The 22,011-nt window shown below is 48.1% G+C and overlaps 1 protein-coding gene across 1 annotated transcript; it reads right to left on the reverse strand.

Moving 5' to 3' along the window:
• Positions 1-913: 913 nt before the first annotated feature.
• On the reverse strand, positions 914-21,747 carry LOC119449866 (atypical protein kinase C). The gene is made up of 11 exons (XM_037713150.2): positions 21,493-21,747; positions 21,242-21,339; positions 18,815-18,951; positions 18,387-18,472; positions 18,079-18,154; positions 17,207-17,338; positions 16,549-16,628; positions 13,993-14,104; positions 12,980-13,045; positions 5,018-5,063; positions 914-1,331 (listed from the first exon to the last, which is right to left on the reverse strand). The coding sequence occupies exons 1-11, from the start codon at positions 21,745-21,747 to the stop codon at positions 914-916; spliced, it is 1,506 nt and encodes a 501-aa protein (XP_037569078.2).
• Positions 21,748-22,011: the final 264 nt, after the last annotated feature.

Consider the following 22,011-nt stretch of genomic DNA (forward strand, 5'->3'; position numbering starts at 1 on the left):
CAGATTTAATGCGAATCCTACACATATGGAACTGAAGCCAGCCAGCGCCCAAGTTCTGCATATTCGTTGTCAGAAGTGTTGCTGCTACTGAGCGAGCGAGATCTATCGAAGAAGCCTGTAATCTGGCTTCTTCTTTATCACCCATGAAGTTCTGAAGTCGAAGTGAGTGAAACGTACATTGGCACCAAATTCGAAACTTTAGAAAAGGAGATATTTTAACGTAGTTATGCTCGCATACTAATATAGAAATGGACTTGTTTTTAGGTTTATTCATCAAGAAATCCTGGGGTCATTCATCTGATTTCATTACTTGTACGCCCCTTGATTCCACTTCATGAGGCCTTCCGTGTAAAATCAATCACAAGAGTAGCGGTCGCATATCAATTGCGCATTAACGAAAGTTTTCAAACGACCGAATATGCCTCGACTATATGATGAAAGAGATGCACGCGTCAATATACTGGAAAAAGCCTAAGGAACTATTCGTTCCACGTGATGGGTATAATACTTTGCGAATTGCCTAAAAAATTCGCGACGCTTCGTGGCTCCCTCTCATTGAAATTTAGAAGTCTGGCCCGGGCCCAATCCCTGAGGAACTGCGGAACGTGCCACGCATCCATTTACGCAGGCTGCTTCAGCTGGACTGCCGTTTCATCAAGACAGTGATCATCATCCACCGTATTTTTTTCCTTGTCCAGAATACTCTATAGCGACTCAATACGTGCGCTCCAAACAGCCGCAGATCTTTGGTCGCCGATAGCTACGGACGGGACGGAGCGTACTGCTGGCGCGAGTGTTGCGCACCCCAGCACGGCACCTCACCTCAGCACGGCACCTCACCTCAGCACGGCACCTCACCTCAGCACGGCACCTCAGCATGTGCTCTAATTCGAACACGCTGTACACTGGTCCTTTATTGATAAAAAAATCCCTCTGCTCCGTTCGCCTCGGGCAGCAATGGCATCTTCGGCAACTCCCGACGGGGCAGCGGCCGCGGGCGGCACCAGTCCTGCGGCACCGGACGGCGCAGCGAGTCGCGACGGCGGGCGTTGGCGGCAGCCTTCCTCCGCCTCGCCGCCGCGCACGTCCTGGATCCCAAGCGTTGCGTCACTCCGGCCGCCTGGGCGTCGAGTTCGACGTCACTGCAGCTGCCGAGACGAAGCGGCGCCGGATGATCCCTCTGCGAGCCGGTGGCCGGTCCGTTAGGGCGTCCCTTGGCCACGCTCAGGTCGCCCAGCTGGTGCGAGCGAGACGCCGGCTTCCGCGCGCGGGGCTTCCTCGGCGGGCGTTGAGGTCGCCAGGTGTCGTCCAGCGCGCACCAGCACGGCGGCCTTGGCGGCAAGCACACGAGGCGCCCGTTACGCGCCGAACAAGAGCAAGCCGTACAGTGCGCGCCTGCGGCGTGGCCGCCTTTACGACGCCTCATCGCGTAGCATTTCCATAGCGTGGCGGATGCGGCCCATCGAGTAATCTCTTATAATATTCACAAAATTATTTTGAGGCGGTTTATTAGAGCATCGCAGACAGACAGGAGGCGTTGGGTTAAAGCACGGAAGTGCAGCTCCCTGAGCACGAGTCGCCGTCATTGCAGACGTGTGCTTAGTACGATACGGAGTTACTCTGGGCGAGGTCGACAGATTTGTCAACGTCAGCACGTGGCATGCATGCAAACTAGTTCCAAGCAATCGGTACGTATATCATAACGTGATGCGTTGATTCTTGTTAATTATCACTATTATCATCTGTAACGATGTATCAACAATGCCGTATGTCGTTTCGATATCGGTCACTTGGAAGTCCTCACTAGAAAACATGGGGCAAGCGACAAGCTGACGACAAATACACTCTGGAGTACTTTCGCTTTCTTAGATGGCTGTGGCCGAGGGTAGATTCCGCAGCTCTGAATGAAACTACTGAGATGTGGTACAGTTACGAAAAGAAAAAAAAATAATGCTGGAAGGTAACAACACTGCCTCTTGTTCTTTATTTTGCTGCTGGCCATGACCCATGCCCTCAAAACATTCGTAGGGTGGTCGCAGATACGAAAGTATAACAAAAGAGTGGAACAACGTTTCGTGTGCTTTCTGCTTGTAACGAGAACAGTACCGGGGCTTAATCACAAAATATACACAATATTGCCACTTTCGTTGAAGGGAGTAGTGAGCAGGACGTCAGAAAAATGAGAAAAACACGCATGATAAAGTGGTGACATATCTGGTGTAGATTACACAAGACGCAAATATGCGTAGCTGTATATGATGAGCCACAGCATGCGTATTTCACCCTACGTGCGTTAGAGCAGCCATTAATGTTGACGCAAAAGTTTCAGCATGCACTTTGGGACATCGTGCTGATGTGAATTGCGATATAAACCCTGAAGGTTCAGCAACGAAAACCGCGTTTTAACCCCAAAAGCCCAAACACCAGTCCATATCAAGAAAGATTAGAATTCTATCATCGTTACTTGTGGCCATGGAGAGTACATTCGTACCAAAAGACAATAAAACATTATTTCAATTAAAGATTACTGTATAAACTATTTAATTCGGAATTCGCGTTCTAAGATACAACAGAAACTGCGTGCCAGCTTATCAAAATTCTATCATGGGCCTTGCGTTAGGTTGACGCCTCTGCTCTTGACGCTCACTTAACATCTCTGGTTTTTTCTTCTTTTTTTTTCCTTTTCCTCACGGCAAGTCCACCGAAGTAAAAGAAAAGCAAACGACGCTATTAGTAATTACTACATTACAGATAACAGATTCTTTGTTGCGAATCGCATCATTCGTTACATTCGTTTTGCGTAAATATAGGTTCCTGCTTTCCTGTATTGTGATACAGGAAACACAGCCTACCCCTTGATGCCTCCACTTCCATAGACGCTAAGGTTATACCGGATCACCAGTTTTCATTACTCATATACACTGGCTTTTGGGCTCTCTACCAAGATTCACAAATACCATTTTTTAAATGTTTCATGCCTTCATAAACTGTACGCATGATGTTTAGCACGATAAAAGAATAAATAAAAGAAAGCGGCGCTCACAGGCAGTCGGATATAACAATGCTATTGCAATCCAAATGGCATAGATCTGCACCACGATCATATTTGTGCGTCCTGTCTCAGATGCGAAGAGCATGTCCAAGTAAGTCAACACAGATTTATTAAGATTTTGGACCATAAATATAGGTTCCTGCTTTTAGGCAGATAATGTAAAAGATAAAACACAGTAAGTCAATCTGTTGCTATCGGTTGCGGTGCTTCCTGACTTAAAAACTCTGCGCTAGTGAAGTCGCACTACTGTCATTCAAGAACAATATGTCACTATAGGTTAACCTTAGTGTCCATTTGAACATAGACAAACATAGCGCTTTTCTCTGCAAAAAGTAGCCTGCAAACAATATGTGCGCAAGTATGCATACTAGAATTAAGCTATAGCATGCATGTAATCTATAACACGCGTTGAACATCGTAGCCATAAAAACTGCTGCGCCCAAAAATTGCTGCTACCTGATTAACACTGAGCGTACAAGGGAAGCCTTTTAGCGGAGTCAACTTTCCAACAAATGCAGTTGCCTTTTTCAGGGCAACAGCTGTTTTCCTTGGCAGTGTTGATGTCGCTGGCTTATGTACCTGGTACGTTACGAACGTGAAAAAAAAATCATTTATAGTTTTAGCACCCTGGTTAGATGCTGCAGGGAAACCGTCTCCACAGTAACCGTCTCTCCATATTAATTTTGCCGTAAAAACCGCTTTTCGTTTCGTAAACACAGATATGAAGGTGCAACATGGCATAGTAGGTTGGCACGTTGATGTGAGATCCCGGATTTTCATGCCAGCTCCAGGTGCTCGAAATGCACTTCATGGGTGCTTTTCGGCGTCTGTGACGAAACAACGATCTAGATCAGAGTGAGGTCAATTTGCATGAGAACTGAGAGCAAGAATAGGATTAAATCACTTCCATACAGTTCCACATTCATCTGACTCCTAATCCGGTGCAAACATATGACGTAATGGGTTAATTTTGAAGTGGAACGAAGAACGTGTGCATTGCAGTGTATACGAGAACTCTATAGCGCCCTCGTACACTCTCTAATAATGGACCTCCTTTCCGTAGCGAAAAGCTCAGAAGATGGGCCGAACAGAGACAGGCATCACTCTAAGGTTTTCGACTCCGTACCATCCGGAAGGCAACGCACTCGCAGAGGGCCCTATAGAGCCTACCAAGGAAAACAGCTGTTCCTCTGACGAAGGCAAGCCCTCTCGTCTAAACATTGACTCCTGGCCGTGACCTCCCTTTTTCGCCCGCTGTTAATAATTGTCTGTCCATGTGGTCCTTTTGCATTGCATTTCAATACTACTCGATTTGTATGTCGCATAGCCGGTCCTTTATCTATAATATACTCGTAGTAAGGCGGCAAATACCAAGTCTCTCAACACGCTAAAATGGGACTGCATTTTGTAAGCATTAATTAAGCCCGATAACACGATAACCCGATCTCATGACTGCTGGCCGGCGACCGTGCGATCTTGATCAGTACAGTAGAATGCTTTAGCAGAGGTCGGCAACTTTTTTTTTTTTTTTTTTTTTTTTTTTTTTTTTTTTGCAGTGGACTGGGTAACTGAAAAGCAACCGCTGATCGGTCGGTCAGCAATCTACAGTAAAGGGGGCGGGGTGTAAAGAACAGCGTCGACGCAAATACCTGAAAATTTCACCACATGTGACGCATTGTTGCAGACATCTCTAACCATGAGGTTAAGTGTGTTTGATAACGTTGGGAGCAGGGATAACCGCTTTGATGCCTAATTTCCAGTTGCCTACCCCTGCTTTAGCATAACGTTACTGCCCTGCCACTATTTTTACCGCCCATGCCAGGTGGTATACTGCCCGTGCGTCTGTTGTACAGCAATATGCATGCGCGGTGAGAGCCAAGCAAGGACGGTAGCGATAATGGTTAAAAAAAAAAAAAAAAAGGCGGTGACAGAGCAAGCAAAAGCAGCAAGCGTGCGGAGCCGTACCTCAGGTCGAGAAAGTTTCGCTGGCGCGTGGCTCGACCGGGAGGCGCTGGCACGAACGAAATGCGGCGCACATGAGCTGTTGTCCTCGCCACAGCGAGTCGCGCCATCGGGCCGACGGACACGCTCGTCCGTCAGTACCCGTTGCACCACCCGCCTGCCGCACCTGCTGTCAGCTGCGAGACTTCTCTCCTACCAGACGCGATATATTTTCTCCCGCCTCCATCCCCCATACCCCGAGTGGAATGTGGAGAGTTGCATCAAAACGGGCGCAAGAGAGCACAGGAAATCACACGCCGTCTCTTCACGGATAATGCTAATCTTTTTTCCCCCAGAAAACAGTAACGATAGCACAATAGCAAACATTTCGGAAACACGGGAACCACGCAAAATGGCAGGTTTGTTTGAAACGTGTTTAAAAGCAGCTGAGGATGCGTTCGTTGTTCACAGATTTTACATTCAGCAATGCCTTTCGTACGGAAGTAGGGCATACGAGTCGTCATTTGACCGCTTCTTGACATTGCGACTGCTGTGATTGGAAGGACATTAAAGTCGACGCTGAAAAGCGGCTTTTTAACAATTCACTAATGACAAAAATACTGTGCGTTCACTGTATGAACATTTGAGCACTAACGAGCTAGGAATTGCAAAGGACATTTGGTGTCTCTGCCTTCGTATTTCTTTAGCAGTGGTTAGCAGAGGGGCATGGCGTGATAGAGGTCTTCACAATATCTGTTACCACGAACCCTATATTTCTCGCTGCTTAAATATCACCGTTTACATTAAACTGACATCGGGATCAGGTTAACGCAAAAGAGTGACGCTCCCAGGAGCCTATGGCTAAATAACCACGGGAAAGAGTGCTGCGCGGTCCATCGTAACATGCACATTCGTCGACAGAGAACCTCGAGACAAAAGCCGGAACTTCAGTTGACACATATAATGATCAAATACGGTCATCTGTGAGCATTTCTTAAAGTACTGGACTGCTGACATCCGCTGATACCATGTCGCCTGTTACTAAGAAAAACAAGAACTACTAATTGCCCCTTGTTTTATCGTTCTGGTGACAAATGTCTCGGGAAATTATAATCGCTCTACATCGCCATGTGCCAGGATTGGTCGCCTTTGCTAACACCATAAAACTGACTTCAAGAGAGAGCACGTCATAAATGATGGGATAGAGGTACACTGCTTAGCAGAAATGAGATTGACAGCACAACGACACCTCTATAGTAACCCTGGATGCCATTTCCAACTCGGAGAAAGAACCCCTGACAGAAAATCGCGAATAGCATCCACATTTTAATGGGTATGCTATCTGGATGCCCGAATCCATGTTAGAGAGAGCGTGCTTTTCTGTGCTTTCACTGCATGCCCGTCTCTGTTTCTCTGCGTTCTTGTCAGCCAAGCTTCCTCCAATCCAGGCTAACGCAAATTCTGCGATCGCATGTAACCGATCAGGCACCTGTTGTGAGCAAAGTGCTTCAGTTCTCCAAAAGCGGAAAAAGCACGGCCTTCACAGTAAAGAATGCTTGCACCTTTAAGGGCGCTGGTCTGTCCCGTGGCTAACGCCCTAACCCTCAAGGGTGACGGTGTTATCCTTGAAGGAGACAAATTAAATTTTCTCGTTTGGAGGTAAACATGATGTGACAGGTAAACATGATAGGTGCGACAGACAACACAGAAACTGGATGAAATAAGCTTAATTAGCTATTTCTGTCAAATATCGCGTCAGAAATTGTGTCAGATATTGAGGTGAGCGCCAGGTAAGGAGAATTATTTCACAGTTTTTAAACTACGGATCTTTTCATAGCAGGTGCAGTTTAAAGCTCGCGGTCATGTCATTTTTTTTACAGCCTTAAAGGTGTTAGCCTTGGAACAAACCAGCACCCTTAATAGTGCAAAATTCTATGCTGTTTTGTTTCTTTAAACAAGTCGCCTGTCAACGTTTCGCACTGATGTAAAGAAGTCTTGCAACCCGAGGTGGCGAGAAGCATTCACATTACAGCAAAGTAAGCTTTATGGTAGGTCAGGGTTTGTCTGAAAATTCAAAACTTTAACATTTCCTCCTAAGCGTTAGGGCGTACCTCTTATGTATATTGGAAATGCACACGGTCAACGAATGTTAAAGCACCTAATTCTTTCAACTTCTCATAAGCGCAGCTTGCACCTGGCACAATATCTGTTAGTTTTGTCCCAGTTCTTCTTAATTACTGATATGACCTTTTAGTAGAGCGACAAACTGCGCTGGTTGGTGTTCGTTTATCTTGTAAAGCGCCGAGTACTACTGACAACTCCGAAGGGACACACCAGACAAGGAAGATAAATTACGTGGCCGTTATTATGCTTTTTGAAGCAATGATACCTTTGCAAGGTTAGAGACCAGAACTAGCTCGCTCTTTATAATTTATGAAGTTAGCCTATCACTGAAACACGCGTCCAGCGCTCCAAACTACTAGCAAACACTTGTCGGCCGCGAGAAATGGGCCGTGTACATGCATGTGCATGCTTATTTTAGTTACTTTAATGAGGCGAACCAGTACACGATCTTTTTAATGACGTTATACTATACTTTGACACGTGCCTACAGCCACCGATAGCTTCTGTGATGTCATTTTCCTGTTTTTATTTTTTTTCTTGTTTTTTTTTTTTCTGCGAACATCAGTTCTGAATATATAGGAAGTGGGTCAATCGTGCTCGTGTTGTTGCAAATAAAGAAGAAGGTGCGCCGAGCACGCGCAGCAGTCACGGGCGCTGCTCGCTCAGTTGCTACCAGATGATGAACGAGTCAGACGACCGGGTCCGGATCTAATCCCCGCCGTTGTTTTGCTACATTACAAGTGGTGCCGAAACCCGCCCTGTCATCTGGCCCTCGCGTTCCGGCAATGGAGCAACTCCGCACCAAGCGCGGCTTCGTCCGGAGGGCCATCACCAAGGTTATTTCTACGATCGACGCCCTGCTGTCAGATGAGGCCACCCCTGTGCGGGTGCTGCACCAGCGCCTCTCGAGCTCGCTAAGCAGGCGGAGCTCATCGAGGTCGACCGCGCAATACAGAACACACTCACGGATGCAGACCTGGAGGCAGACCTGACCACAGCTTTCGAGTATGAACAGAAGGTCAGCTTCACCAAGACAAGCGTGCGCCTCGCTACCGAGTCGCGTCCACCGGACCCTTCCTGGTCGTAACGCGGAACTTGCCTCGCCATCGTGCCTAGCCGCCCCTTCCGCCGCGCCCCGCGTGTCGCCCGCGGCGTCGTTCTCCCGCGTTGCCCTGCCAAAGCTGCACATCCCGAGCTTTTCTGGTGAGCGACGCGACTGGCAAGGCTTTTGGGAGCAGTACCAGGCAAGCATTCACGGCAATGACTCACTATCGAACATAGACAAATTTAAATATCTGCCGACGTATCTGTCCGGGTCAGTTAAGACAGCAATTCAGGGTATCCGCCTGGCCGAGGCAAACTACGATGTCACCATCAAGGTGCTGTCTGACCGGTTCGGCCGTCGTGACATGCTGGTCGATGACCATCTGGACCACCTACTCGCAATCGCACCTATTCGTAGTTCCGACGATCTAGACAAGCTTCGAAATCTCTATGACGAGATCACTTTCCGCACAAGCGCACTGCAGGGCCTTGGTGTTTCACCAGATGAGTATGCTGCTGTTCTGCGACGCGTCATCATGAAGGCCTTACCACCTGACCTTGGTACCCTGTAGCGTGAGCGGCTGAAGAAGGCTTCTTCGTCGAACCAAGATGACACGGCAGCGGTTACAGAAGACAAGTCTCAGCAAGTAAAACATCTGATGACCTTCCTACGAATTCAAGACGAGGCGAGGGAGGAAGGCGCTCTCGACCAAGCCAGCTCATCTGCAAGCCAGCGGCATCATCCACGTGAATCGCGACCACTGGAGCTAAACGCGCCCTCTGAAGTGGCTCTATCAACTGAAGTAAGGTTGCCGTACACGCGTCCCTGCCTCCTTTGCAAGGCGTCGGACCATACAGTTCAGGAATGCTCCACGTCGATTACTTCCGAAGAAAAATGCAGGAGGCTTCAGGCGCGTAGGCGTTGCTTTCGCTGCGCCAAGTGCAACCATGTTCCCAGTGAATGCCGAAGCGCCAGGAAATTGCTATGTGGCCACCGTGCTGGGCAACACTTGAAGTCGCTGTGCAACGTGTGTACTCCGACTCAAAACCAAGCAAAGCGCCTGGGCAACGCGTCTGCGCCATCCGTGCAACGCGCAAGCGGGCCGGAATCCACCGACACACCACCGCGGTCAACATCCGTGTGCGCGAATGGCACCGGTCTCATGCCAGTATTCCTACAGACGGGCAGAGCTTGGGCTGTCGCACCAGCAAGGTCAATTTTGCTGCGTTTCGTTCTAGACACGGGCAGTCAGCGCACGTTCTTTCGCAGGACGTTTCTCGAGCACTAAATTGTCCTGTTCAAGGCGTTTAGCGGCTCAACCTATTCACGTTCGGGAAAACTCAGCGCTCTGTGACCCCGACATGTAACCGAGTGTCCGTTACACTCCGCAGCCAGCACAGTACCAAAGAGACCACTATAGATGTCCTCGAAGTGCCGGAAATCTCTGCGGTAACCAGCCCACCAGCGGACAGCGCGATCGTCACCATGATGACAGACCACGGTCTTGTTCCCACTGATGCACGCTCTGAGGCGACAACTTTCCGAGACGACGAGATCAGCATCCTGATAGGCTCGACCTCTACTGGGAGGTTGTAACCGGACAGATAACTCGACTATCGCCACAGGTTACGGCAGTGGAGACCCTTTTTGGGTGGACTATCCAGGGAACGCTCCACGATTTATCCAAAGGTTCCGCTGTACAAACCACATCACTCTTCCTTGCTGTCGGAGAGCCTGCGGCAAACGACGCCTCACTAGACGTAGACATTTCTTCTCTGTGGCGCCTCGACACCCTTGCGGTGCAAGATGAACCTGACGTTAAACATGACGCCCACATGACTCTGGAGGAGTTCGAAGGCCACGTTTCGAAGAAAGGAGGACGCTACGAGGTTACTCTCTTTATTCGGGAGCCAGGTCTCGACGCCGGCCACAACTTCGCCCTTGCTAGGCAGAGGCTCTTGATGCAGATCCGACGCTTCAAGCAACAACCAGATCCTCTCGTCCAATATGACAAGACGATCCAGACTTATTTTGAGGAATGTCATGCTGAACGAGTTCCCGACCAAGACGTGCCCTTCAAGCCGAACACGTACTACATGCCGCATCATGGAGTGATTCGACGCGTAGCAGTCACTACCAAGCTCAGAGTTTCGACGCATCGTCTCGTGCCCCCGGTCAACCAGCCCTGAACAGCGTGCTTATAAAGGGGCCAAAAATGGATGCTCATTTATTGAAACTGCTGCTCAACTTCAGGTTTCATCCGATCGTTATGGTGGCGGACATAAAGAAGGCGTACCTGTAGATGGTCATTCGGCCCGAGGACCGAAATGCACTCCGTTTCTTGTAGATCGCTCATCTCCCGACGCAGCATCAACCATTGCCGCCAATTTTTCAGTGGCGGATGACCCGCGTTCCCTTCGGCGCCATGTCCAGGCAGTTTCTATTGGCGGCAACGCTGCATCATCACTTTTCTGTCGTTGAATTTCCTGACACAGTGACATGCCTCATATAATCTTTTCACGTAGACGATTTGGTAGCCGGTGCGAACAGCGTTCAGAAAGCGCTCAAAATTTATGCGGAGGCAAGGACCATTCGAGCGGACGCCGGCATGGAGATTCGTAAATGGGCATCAAATCACTCAGTACTGCGAGAACACTTCCAGAAGGACAGGCTCTCTTTTGAAGACGAAGGTGGCGTTCCATACACCATGAAGGTCTTAGGGCTTTGCTGGGAGAGAAGCGACGATTTAATTGCGACAATTTAATTTAAGCGACGATTTAATTGGTCAGTGCAGACCAGGTCATTTAGTTTGTGTCAACAATGCCTATAACGAAACGAACAATACTTCAAGGCTTTGCAAGGCTGTACGATCCTCTTGGCTTTCTCGCGCCATTCTCCTTTCGGGCCAAGTTGATTTTTCAAGATCTCTAGAAGTTGTAGCACCTATGGGATTGTCCGCTACCCCAAGAGCGGCTAACCGCATGGAATGCCTGGGTTTCTGAACTTCCAACTTTTAGCAAAGTTCATCTACCCCGACAAGTCAACAGACCACAAGAACACCCAGTTGGAGTCACGGAGCTGCATATTTTCGCAGACGCCAGTCTGCGGGCGTATGGCGTTGCAGTCTACGTGTGTTCCGAATCGATGAATTCACACGTGCGCAGTACACATCTTTTACTGAGCAAGGGACGAATCGCGCCGTTGAAGCCCATGTCGCTGCCTCGTTTAGAGCTTCTTGCCTGCTTGACGGCTGCCAGCCTCTACGACTACATGAGGAGGGTACCGCGTTTCAAAGCAGCAAAACCGTTCTTCTGGACCGACTCCCAGATAGCCATTCATTGGATGTCGCAAGATTCCGGACGTAGCGACCTGTATGTCAGAAATAGGGTCCCAGGTTTGAAGAGTAAGCAAGGCTTGCAGAGGAAGTGGAAGCTTTATTCAGCAATAAAACTTGTTGACTCACAAGACACGATGTTCTTGACCTTGTATAAAAACGCGCCACAGCGTTCAGTACGATGAGACGCGCAGCAAGGACGCGTAACTTCTCACTTCATCGTCAGCTAGAACTTGTGTGCGCGTGCGCGTGTGCGCGCGTGAGTGTGTGTGTGTATGTGTACGTACGTACGTATTCACTGCGAGGCACGTGTCAAGGTCACCCTCAAGGCCACATAAACAGCCAGACACTGACATACAACATCAAAGTGGGGGAAAAAGCCGAAGAAAACTATCGCTTTAACAAAGAAAAACTCGTTAGCAGTGTGGTTAAACTCAGAGCGAGGGTTACGTTCTTGGCGAGTTCGCTAACCGCGAGTATATTGCATGTAAATTGAAGGCGCTGTGGACAGCGTAAATCTAAAGCTTTACACGTGTCTACTGCTGCATGCAAGCTGCATCTTCAGATTGCGGCGCAGCTTTCAGCATTGCCCAGCCGTTTCCAGGAGTTCCGGTGGCACTGGAGCTCTCTCAATTTTTTCCAGTAGTAGCGGAGGGTTATTCTCAAGATCACGTGAGATTCTATAACCGGACAGTCGGGGACCTATAACTGCTGTTCCCAGTAATGCAGTTAACGAAAGTAGAGACTCGCTGGTGTCTGGCGATATTTTGTTTGTTTTTTGCCGCATTGGGCTGCTTAGTGAGCCACTGACTTAGAATAAAAATAATGTATAATAACATTCTTTCAGCTTTCTTTCGCTCTTTCTAGACTGCACCGGGGCTCTTTATCACCAAGTGACTCGATCTTTCTTCGCTGATAACGGTGCCCATCGCTGTTTACCGCGTCCCCTTACCTTAGTGTTTAGTGCTCATTTCAATTGCTATGTTTTCATTAAGCAGTCGATGAATATCGTGCGGTGCGTTTCTATAGAGGAAAGCGATTTCGTTTGGCGCTCTGTCCGGCGCTCTGTCCGGCTGGGCAATGCTGTTTTTGATGCCAAAGGCAATTGTCCTGCCTATGTATCCGTACCATATATCGGATGCTGTTAAACTGTTGCATATTGTATTGCATGATGTCATTTATGTATAGCGAACCCCCCTACAACAATGCCCCTAGAGGTCGCTGTAGGTACATGTATAAATAAAATAAAAATAAGGGGGAGAACGTACAGATAACCACATAGATGTGGTGTTCGCGCCTTTTTTGGTCAATAGGCAACAAAAGGTTAACACACAAAAGAAACAAAAGGCAAATTCTCCAAAGCAACAAATTCATTAGAAAGGAAGAAGTGTGCCTTGTCGTTCAATAATCAATTTAATACGTCCAGCATCTTTCGTGTGTAACGTATATGTGAGGTTCGACTCACTATGTGATTACGGCTTACTTCCGCTAGCTGCAGCTTCTTCTCTTGGATTCCGGGAGCCCGTGCGAGGATTTAGGCGTACATCTCCTGTGACCAAGCATCGTTAACGCAATTGCGTTACCATGATTTCGAATGTGGGATAAAGTTGTCGCTAATCAGAGACACTGGATGAAACTTGCCACTGACGTTTGAATTGCGAGCTTCCTCGAGGATTTCATTAGTTACCGTTGCACTGCATGCCTCCTGTCGGATCATCATTTTTAGCGGGTAAACTGCGAATTAAAGGCCTTTGCACGCTTTGGTCGGCTGAGAAGTTAAGCCAGCCTTGAATGTAGCATGGCAGCAGCCGCATTGGCTGCTAAGAATGATATCTCGTCTAACGTCGCGTTTCGGTTTCGGTAAACTGGGAGGAAGGAAATAAACCAGGAAGGAGCATTACGTCACACAGAAAGCCTTCGCAAGTCAACTCACCGTGAAGCCATCGCCTTCGCTTTTTCTTTCTCAACAAGTCGGCCGAACACGTGACCTCGCGCTCGGTGTACTCGGCCCAGTGTGCTTGGTTCCCGGTAGGTTTTTAATCGACGTGCACTCGTTCGGGTGCTTTGCCAACCGCTCTGTGCACATATTCTCCCAATCTGCTTGTGCAACTTTGGTCTTTTATTGCAGCGTATACATTTGTCGCCTTCGTTGCAACGTGCGAATGTGGCAGCTGCGCGCTGCTGTCGCACCTGTTGTCTTTTCGGAAGAGAGTGCGCTGAGCGCGGCGGTGGAAGACACTAGAACTTACCGCGACATGATCGCGTGCTGGGCCGACTTTTTTTGGGGGCTTCAATTTTGCTGCGTGAATAATTCCTCCTAGTTCTTTCCTTCCTTTATGGGAGTACACATGCAAGTTCTCTGCGATGACGATAGATCTAGGGCTTCGTTTGCTCTTGGTAATGTTCAATTTACATTGCACCACAGCTGTTACATTGTCCACCGCTAGACAACAAAAACACTCCAGTATATCGCACAGAGCAAACGCCATGGTTCACCTATGAGCGTCCGCCAGTCGATGGTAGAGAAGAATTTGTGCTGCATCATCTCCTGGAAGCCGCCGTTGCCGGGTCCGCCACTCGAACGACACCCAAGCCGCATTGCAGGATCCTTGGTGTGAAAAAGAGGCCCACTTCTATGACCTTGAGGGGCCGAGTGCTTATCGGCCGGCGAAATGCTATGCGGACAGTTCACCGCTAACCGGGAACTGCTTCTGACCTATGCGTGTATGTTAGCACACATGCGGGCGGTTGCGTGTGCGCGCGTGGTTCTCGCCACAGCATTTCTAAAGCAGGACGAACTTTCACGAAATTTGAGCAGTCAACATTCGCCTAGCACTTGTCTCAGAGAACGCCGAGATGAAAAAATGAGCAAAAGGGGCGCTTTCTGTGCCATGTAAAGCAACTGTCACGCTTGCAGTGCATCCAAGTGTTTTCAGTATTCAGACACCTTTGCAGTATTCAACAAAATGGCTAGCAGGCGGCGAGCAAGTTGACAGATGAGGCGGCAGAGTCCCAAGTTTGCTATTGGGGAAAAAAAAGGTTTGTTTGCGCAGGCAGCCATGAGCCTAAGCCGTAGAGTTGAATCAATATTTTCAGACCACCGAAAAGAGAGACATATTTGACACATGAAAAAAAGAATAATAATCCAATGAATGTAGCACAAACACCTTTTTATGGAGCCGGACAACATGGTTTGTGTGAGAAACCTATACACACTCGAAAGCCATGTCCGATACCCTTAGTCAAATTCTACGACTTTAGTATGCTATTCTGCGGCGGGCGCGTGTTAAAAGGTTGTAAGTGCCGCACTTATTGACTCCTGAAACTGAAGACATGTTCAAGGCATGGTTACAAGCGAAGGCAAACGCTTAGGCCCCCAGCTATGTCCTACAACAATCAAGTAAGAAGACTGGAGGAGCACGTTTCAGAGAGCCTCGTCATCCTCGAATGCCCATTGTATTAAGGGCGCAATTGGAACTGCAGGGCACATTCTGCTCATTGCAATGGTCGTCCCAGAGGGAACCCACATATGTAAGGAAGACCAGCCGGTTAACAGTATACAATCAATAAATCAGTAAGTGTAACTGCCAAATAACAAGTTGGCTTGGAGGCGATGAATATTTTGCGGCGCATGAATTCGTGTACGTGGCACATGAATTCTTGGGATATAAAAATAAGGGCCCGTATTCACTGTTCGTAAGAGCGAATTCTAGCCAATCGGGAAGATGGACATATGGGCAAAAGGCGGCCAGCCAATGGCAAAGAGCACTTACGAACAAAAATTTGCGAATTCGGCCCAAGAATAGTTAGACAACGCGGAAGGGTCAGGCTGCTGCCTTCACTGTATTTGTACAGCGAATAGCTTTCAATGTCCAGACCTGGCTTCAGCCGTTCCGTCCATATTCACCAGGGCCGAATTCACGAAGGTTTTTGCTCATAAATACTGTTCGCTATAGGCCGACTGCTTTCGCTAATATGCTTGTCATGACGATCAGCTAGTATATACTCTTAAGAACACTTCTAGCCTAAGCACTATTTTTGAGACTACTGGCCCAGATATTCCCCTTGCCAATACCTGCAGTCCCCCACTGACTTTCTTTCACAGCCCCTCTGCGCCACCACCGCATATCGTCGCCCACATATTCCCGGCCCGATTAGTCGCTGCCCAACGCACTCGCCTCCATAATTCTTCTACCCTCCACTGGACGGCACTAGCACCGGTTCGTAAATGAGCTAGGATAGTGATAGCAATGCAAGGGCGATAAAGTGCGAGCTTCAGACATGGCTGGGACGAAATGGAGTAATAGGAGAACTACAGAGCAGCTTTGGGGGTACAGGCGATCAGGTGATTTCCTGTTTGTGCTAACACGAGCGTTTAGAAGTAACTAAGGTGGAAACTAGACTGTTACACATAGCTTTCATGAACGTAAGGGTTGCGTTTAACGGGATATATAACGATATTTCTCCCCTAAATGCACTCGGCAACAAATAGGAGACTGTAACACAGTCTTGCTGCACAAGGTGGAAAGCAAGAGCCTCTGTGCCAACGAAATCGCATCCTTTGCTCAACAGTATAAATGGGTTGGCCAAGGTTGGCCAATTCAGGATTTACTATCGCAACACCAGAGAATCTCGAAAAGTGGCACGCATACAAACCGAAAAAAAAAGAAACGAAAAACAAGATAGTTGACAGATGGGGAAACGTCGTCACAGGACATTGAGTAAGACGAAGAAGGCCTTGAATACAAACAAGCCTGTCCAGATTGCGCACACGACGTTCGTTCTACAACGCAGAACCTATTGTGGGAATATCCGGTACACAAGGCAATGAGGCGCCAGTACTGCGGTTCCAATCGCATCCTGCAAAAGCTGGACTCGGCCAAAAGTCGACCTTGGGCAAACGAGTCGTCTTGAAAAAAAAAAGTATATCGCCATTTTATCCACCGTCATGTTTCAACCGCCTTTTTACCAGCCCCCAACCAAAAACATTGTCATTACTTTTGCGAACAATACAATTGGCGTTGTAGTAAGAGCGATCATTGTACAACTTACCTCGCGAAGAATCTCCTGCAAAATGTTGTACGCTTCGTCTGTCAATGATCGGGGAAACCGAAGAGGAGCTGCCAGGGCCACTGCGATGGACACGAATGGACATGTTAGCTACTTTCTTTTACGTACGACTTTTTGAATCCTAAATGCTCGATTGCTTCTCCTGAGAGATCACGGGCACAAAGCGCCCTTGGCTTCACTCGAGTGAAATGTAAAGCTTGCGTATTCATTACTTATCGGGCCAAAATAACCAAGCGCTTGCGTGAGGTACTCGCCGTATTTCTGTGCATCCGTGAACGGGATGCGCAACTGAAATGCTTAAATACAACAACACAACTGGTTGTCGATCGAGTAAAATAAGCACGAAAGAGCACAGCGCCCACCTGAAATACTGAGTGGAGGCGAAACCGGCTGTTTTGCATCGCATCTTTTCATTTTCGCAATGATCGCGGTTGCCATCGCTTCCAGTTGCCCCACTTACATTAAGGCATAGTTACGAACAGGGGCCCAATATACCAAATGCATGCGTATTCTTTTCTGAAGCAACCACAGTCGTGATAGTTGTGCTGCGCATTTAGTAATTTTTTTCCATTTATTTAATGCAGACAGAACCCATATATCAGTATACAGCGTTTTGCTCAACGACTCACCAACTACTTACTGGAATAGCGAAGCTCTCTCCTGGTTGTTTGGATGTTGATGTTCTGCTCTGCGGCGTACTGAGAGAGTGGCGTTTTACCGATGAGCATGGTGTATAGGACGATGCCGAACGACCACCAGTCAGCGCCGACGCCTACAATGCGCCAAGTGAAGAGCGGGCTCAGTAGTTGTCGTTCTTAGCAAGTCGCCTTGCTCCCCGACACCTCTCCGTTCTCAACCTCGAACAAAAGGTTCTCAACTCAAATCTCGAGAGCAAAACTGCAGCATTTGCCCACCCACCAAGATTTTGCGAAAAGTGTGCCCCAGGTAAGCCCCACGTATATGCGTTAAGTGGCTCGAATTGTTTTAAAAACACCAGTCACGACTTATGACGTTTGCACATTGTGTCGTTAAAGCCCCAAAACACATTTACATGCCAGTCATTGCGTTACGCGACGTACTTACGAGCGTGCTATTCATTTGAGTTTGAAAACCCGATGACTTCCACCCGCGGTGACGAAACTTACGGCTAAGTTTCGTTTCACAAACACAAAATTCAGCGGCTAATTCCAGCATTCCAATACGAATCATGGCGGCTCAGTGACTGCGGCGAGCTGCCGCTTAGTCGACTTCGATTTCTAAGACGAACCTTAGAGATCGCGAGTTAGATTTCCGGCCGCGCAAGTTAACGAAACATAGATGGTCAAAATTAACCAGTAGACCACAACTCCGACGTCCTCCATAAATTATTGTGCAAATTTGTGGCTTAAAACACACACAATACACGCACGGACGCACGCATGCACAGACAGCCAAACGCACACACACGCAAAAAGAAAAAAAAAAAAAAAAAAAAGGGACCTGCAGTCGCACAACGCAGCGTATTATACGCACCGTAGTGTTCCCTTCGGAGCACTTCCGGTGCCATGTAGGCGAGCGATCCGCAGCGGTTCCTGGCCTCCAGTCCCAGCTGATAAATGTGATAATAAACAGTGTACAAGCAACAAATGGAGGGAGATAGCAACGTCCATTTATCAACGACGCACAAGTGTGCCGGCTGAGTGGTAGGCAGTTCATCCAGTGCGTTATTACGAAACTAAAAGAAACGTGTCGTTCGAAAATACGTCGAGGGCAGTAAAAAAAGATGAAGGTGGTACAGGCTCATGCTTTGAAACAAGTCTGATGTGGCGGGATCTCCTCACCTGGCAGAGGCCGAAGTCAATAAGGCGAGCGTTACCGCGCTCATCGAGAAGCACGTTCGACGAACTTATGTCACGGTGCAGGTAGCCTGTCGAATAAAGCACGATAAAAAAAAAGGGACAGCAGATTAAGCGGATGATTGCGGTCGAAATCGGCAGTATGCGGCACGTTGCCTGCGCTGGCTGCATTCATGACACAGTGGCATGCAGAAAAACAGGAAAACTTAACATCTTCGTATTACTCGTGGTCAGGTACCTGGAAACATGCAATAAGCGAGAACATCTGACTTCGGCAGCCTTGATGCAATGAGATATATACCATTCGAGGGTTTATGGCTCAGTTGACTGCTCCAAACCTCACGTATACTACGCGAGAGTTGCAGTACAAGGGGCATTCAACGCGTGCGGAGTCACCCCGAGAGCAGACTCACCGGCGTCGTGGACGAAGTTGAGCGCGTGGGCCAGCTGAGCAGACACCACCTTGGCCTTGCTTTCTGGCAAGGGTCCCGACCGTCGAATAATTTGGCTAAGGGTGCCCCGAGACACGTACTCCATGATGAAGCACCATCTGAATGGTACGCGCAGTTTGAACGTGCAAAGTATAGCCCTAAGTGCTAGAGGTTGCACAAACTGAAGCATCACCGCTCATACGCCTTAACGTCCTAATTATTCGTGCGATGAGCAAAAGCTGTTATATTGGATGCACCATTATTTTACATGTAGTTGAGTGTGCAGATACGTGCGCCACAATGACACCATGTTAGTGTAAATATTATTGGGTAACTTAAGTGAGAGCTTTTGATTTGATAAATTGCGCGGAATATAGGTGCACTTCATGCTTTACCACTTTAGATCTAGACTACATCCATTAGAATAAACATGACGCAAGCAACGAAGCCCAACAATTAAAATAAAAATTCTTATGGAAGTGTGCAGCCTTTTATGAAATAAAAATCAAATAATGCACTATCAGTTAATACCAGCTTGGAAATACACTGCAGGCGCATAGTTGATTATTGCGATGCACACGTTACGCAAATTTTGTATATACCTATTGTATATGATTATCGAGTATCAGGGCCGGAATAATGTTAACGACTCTATTTAAATTATTGTCCTTATCGCGCTTTGTCAGTCATTCGAGCGGCGCTTAATTCGCCTACGTTATCACTGGGATCTCCTGGTCGGGAGCTCTTGATGATAATAACCGAATATTTATTCCAGCACATTTACTGCACTTAGTCGGAATTTAGGGCTGTATTACAGTGATGTTTCGGTCAGGTCCGAGACACTGCTATAAAGCAGCACTAATTGCCGACTAAGTGTTGTACATGCGCCATGTCCTTAAAAGGATCGAGGTATACACCTCTCGACGTTGCTATTCGAAACTTGTTGAAACTCGGCGTGTATATATATATATATATATATATATATATATATATGGGCGTATAGGGGCAGGGGCGATATATATATGGGCGTATAGGGGCAGGGGCGAAGAGTGGTGAAGAAGCCGCTGTCGAAGACACTCACCGGGTGGGAAAGGGCAGCGATAGTACAGGATGAGAGCACTTCATGGACAGGAATTTCGGACGAATGCCCCTTCGACAATCACCCCCGCCATCACTCCTCATCCTATCTATAATCCCATCTCCTCAATGAGTGACATCATGCATGGCGCGACGCCTGAAGCGGAGGGGGCACTCCCCTCGTTCCGGACACGCAAGATACGCAAGATAACCGGCGTTCATCCCAAAAATTGGCCTGGAAACAAAGAAACCTATTCGCTCAGAAATAATGATATTGAGCGAAAGAAATCGTTGCATTACGCCGGCCATATTCCCCAGTTTTCACTCTTGTGACGCCCTGGCCGCCCACTTCCCCGCAGTGCCATACATCACACATCAGTGCGATACGCCGTCGCGTCAGAGACCTTAGCGCAGTCATATTCTTAGGAAATGACGTTACGTTTTCCCCCATGCTCCGAGGTACGCCAGAACATGTCTCGTGTTCATTTCTAAGTTTAAGTACTTTTGATTTACGGGGTACTTTTCAAGGCCCACATCAGAACGCACATGAATTCAACTAGCAGCTTGCTAAGCTCCACACCGACACCCCAATTCATCCGTCTGCCACAATCGTTCACAAGTCAAAAACATACGCTTCTACTATGACATATTTAGTCAATTACATGACAAACTTACTAATTCTGTTCGTGCTTGTTCTATCATTCCACCTCATTTCTGCAAATATATTCAGTCTGCCCACGCAGTAGAATATATTTATGTAAAGTATCAGCTCTCTTTTGCGATTCATAAGTCGATTGATAAGTCGATAGTAATCATTTGAAATCGTTGAGCAAGCTGTCACGGCTCTGTGTACGCACATACAAAACAAACGTGAAGGCGGGTGCGACAGATACCATTCGAAGGTTTTCTCCGGCCGCTGTAGAAACTTATAGAAATTACCTTGGATGAAGGTACGAGCCTTAAATGTGTCACATGCAGAATGCGGTAGAGAGCCTACGAGAAACTTCCCGCCATTTTTTCCACACAAACCTTAAGCACTGAACGTTTAGAGGAAGAGTCCATCAAAATAGTTTAGGTACAACAAAGACGTTACGTGCTAGCCGCTGCAGCACTATACGTGAGAGGAAAAAATCACTGTCGTGTGTGAAATCACCAGCACATAATGAGCCATAAAAATAACTACGTATCAGGTATATTCCAAATATTTTCGATATTGTATACGTAGTACTGTGCTCAATACTGTAGCCGCAGCGCCTCGCAAGCGCACTAAACAGATGCCACTCACTTTGTGTGCTCGGAGTGAGAAGCGTCGCAAAACGATTCCACACTTACGCTTTCGATGTCTCGTAGTAGGCCTTTAACGTAGCCACGTAAGGGTGGTGCGAAACTGCTTGCCATGCCGAACGTTCAGCCTCCACGCGTCGGGCTTCCTAGACCAGGCAACAAGGTATCAAGTCCTGTGCGCCTGAACGGGCAAGTTTGGCCGCTACATGAATGCATCAAGGTCATCAAGCCTGGGTCACCCCACAGCCACCGAAACCGCCCGGGCGCTGTGGTAAAAAGCGCCAGGAAGGCTCACTCACCTTGACCTGTTCGCGGTGGTGCTTCTCGATGCACTTGAGCGCAGCAAGCTCCTTGGTTAGCTTGTGGCGCACAAGGTAGACGACACCGAAGCTGCCTTTCCCGAGAACGTGCAGCTGCTGCAGGAAGCTCAGATGCCAGTCTCCCGACTCACCCGGGTTCTTCCAAAACGTCACTTCGTCCACGTCGCCCAACGAGATCTGCTGTTCGCCCGGACAGGGAGACAAACAGGGCGAAATCTTTTGGCACCAGCCCATTTTCTTTTTTTTTCTTCGAACGATTCGAGGCGCGTGCGATAGCCAAAGACTGGCTGTAGACGTTCCTCGAGGCAATTCAAAACTAGCGACACGATTTTCTCTCCACGAGCGAACGCGCCACACCATTCTGAGGCGAGCCTATAGTTCCACGAGACGCCGGGTGTCAAATCGAACCTCTAAAGAAAAGCCGGCTCGCGTGATGAGAGATGGGACGTGCCTGCGTACCGACTTGATTCTAAACCTGCCCAGAAGCCCCGACAGGAT

Source organism: Dermacentor silvarum, chromosome 1, assembly GCF_013339745.2.
Source record: "Dermacentor silvarum isolate Dsil-2018 chromosome 1, BIME_Dsil_1.4, whole genome shotgun sequence".
Classification (NCBI taxonomy): domain Eukaryota; kingdom Metazoa; phylum Arthropoda; class Arachnida; order Ixodida; family Ixodidae; genus Dermacentor; species Dermacentor silvarum.

Bases quoted from the DNA above. Each gene is read 5' to 3' on its own strand.
- LOC119449866 (XM_037713150.2), bottom strand. From the start codon at position 21,747: ATGGGCTGGTGCCAAAAGATTTCGCCCTGTTTGTCTCCCTGTCCGGGC. The intron at 18,155-18,386 runs GTGAGGAGATCC...CACATTTATCAG, and splicing joins TTGACTTCGGCCTCTGCCAG to CTGGGACTGGAGGCCAGGAA. The intron at 14,105-16,548 runs GTAAGTTGTACA...TTTCACACCAAG, and splicing joins TGCAGGAGATTCTTCGCGAG to GATCCTGCAATGCGGCTTGG.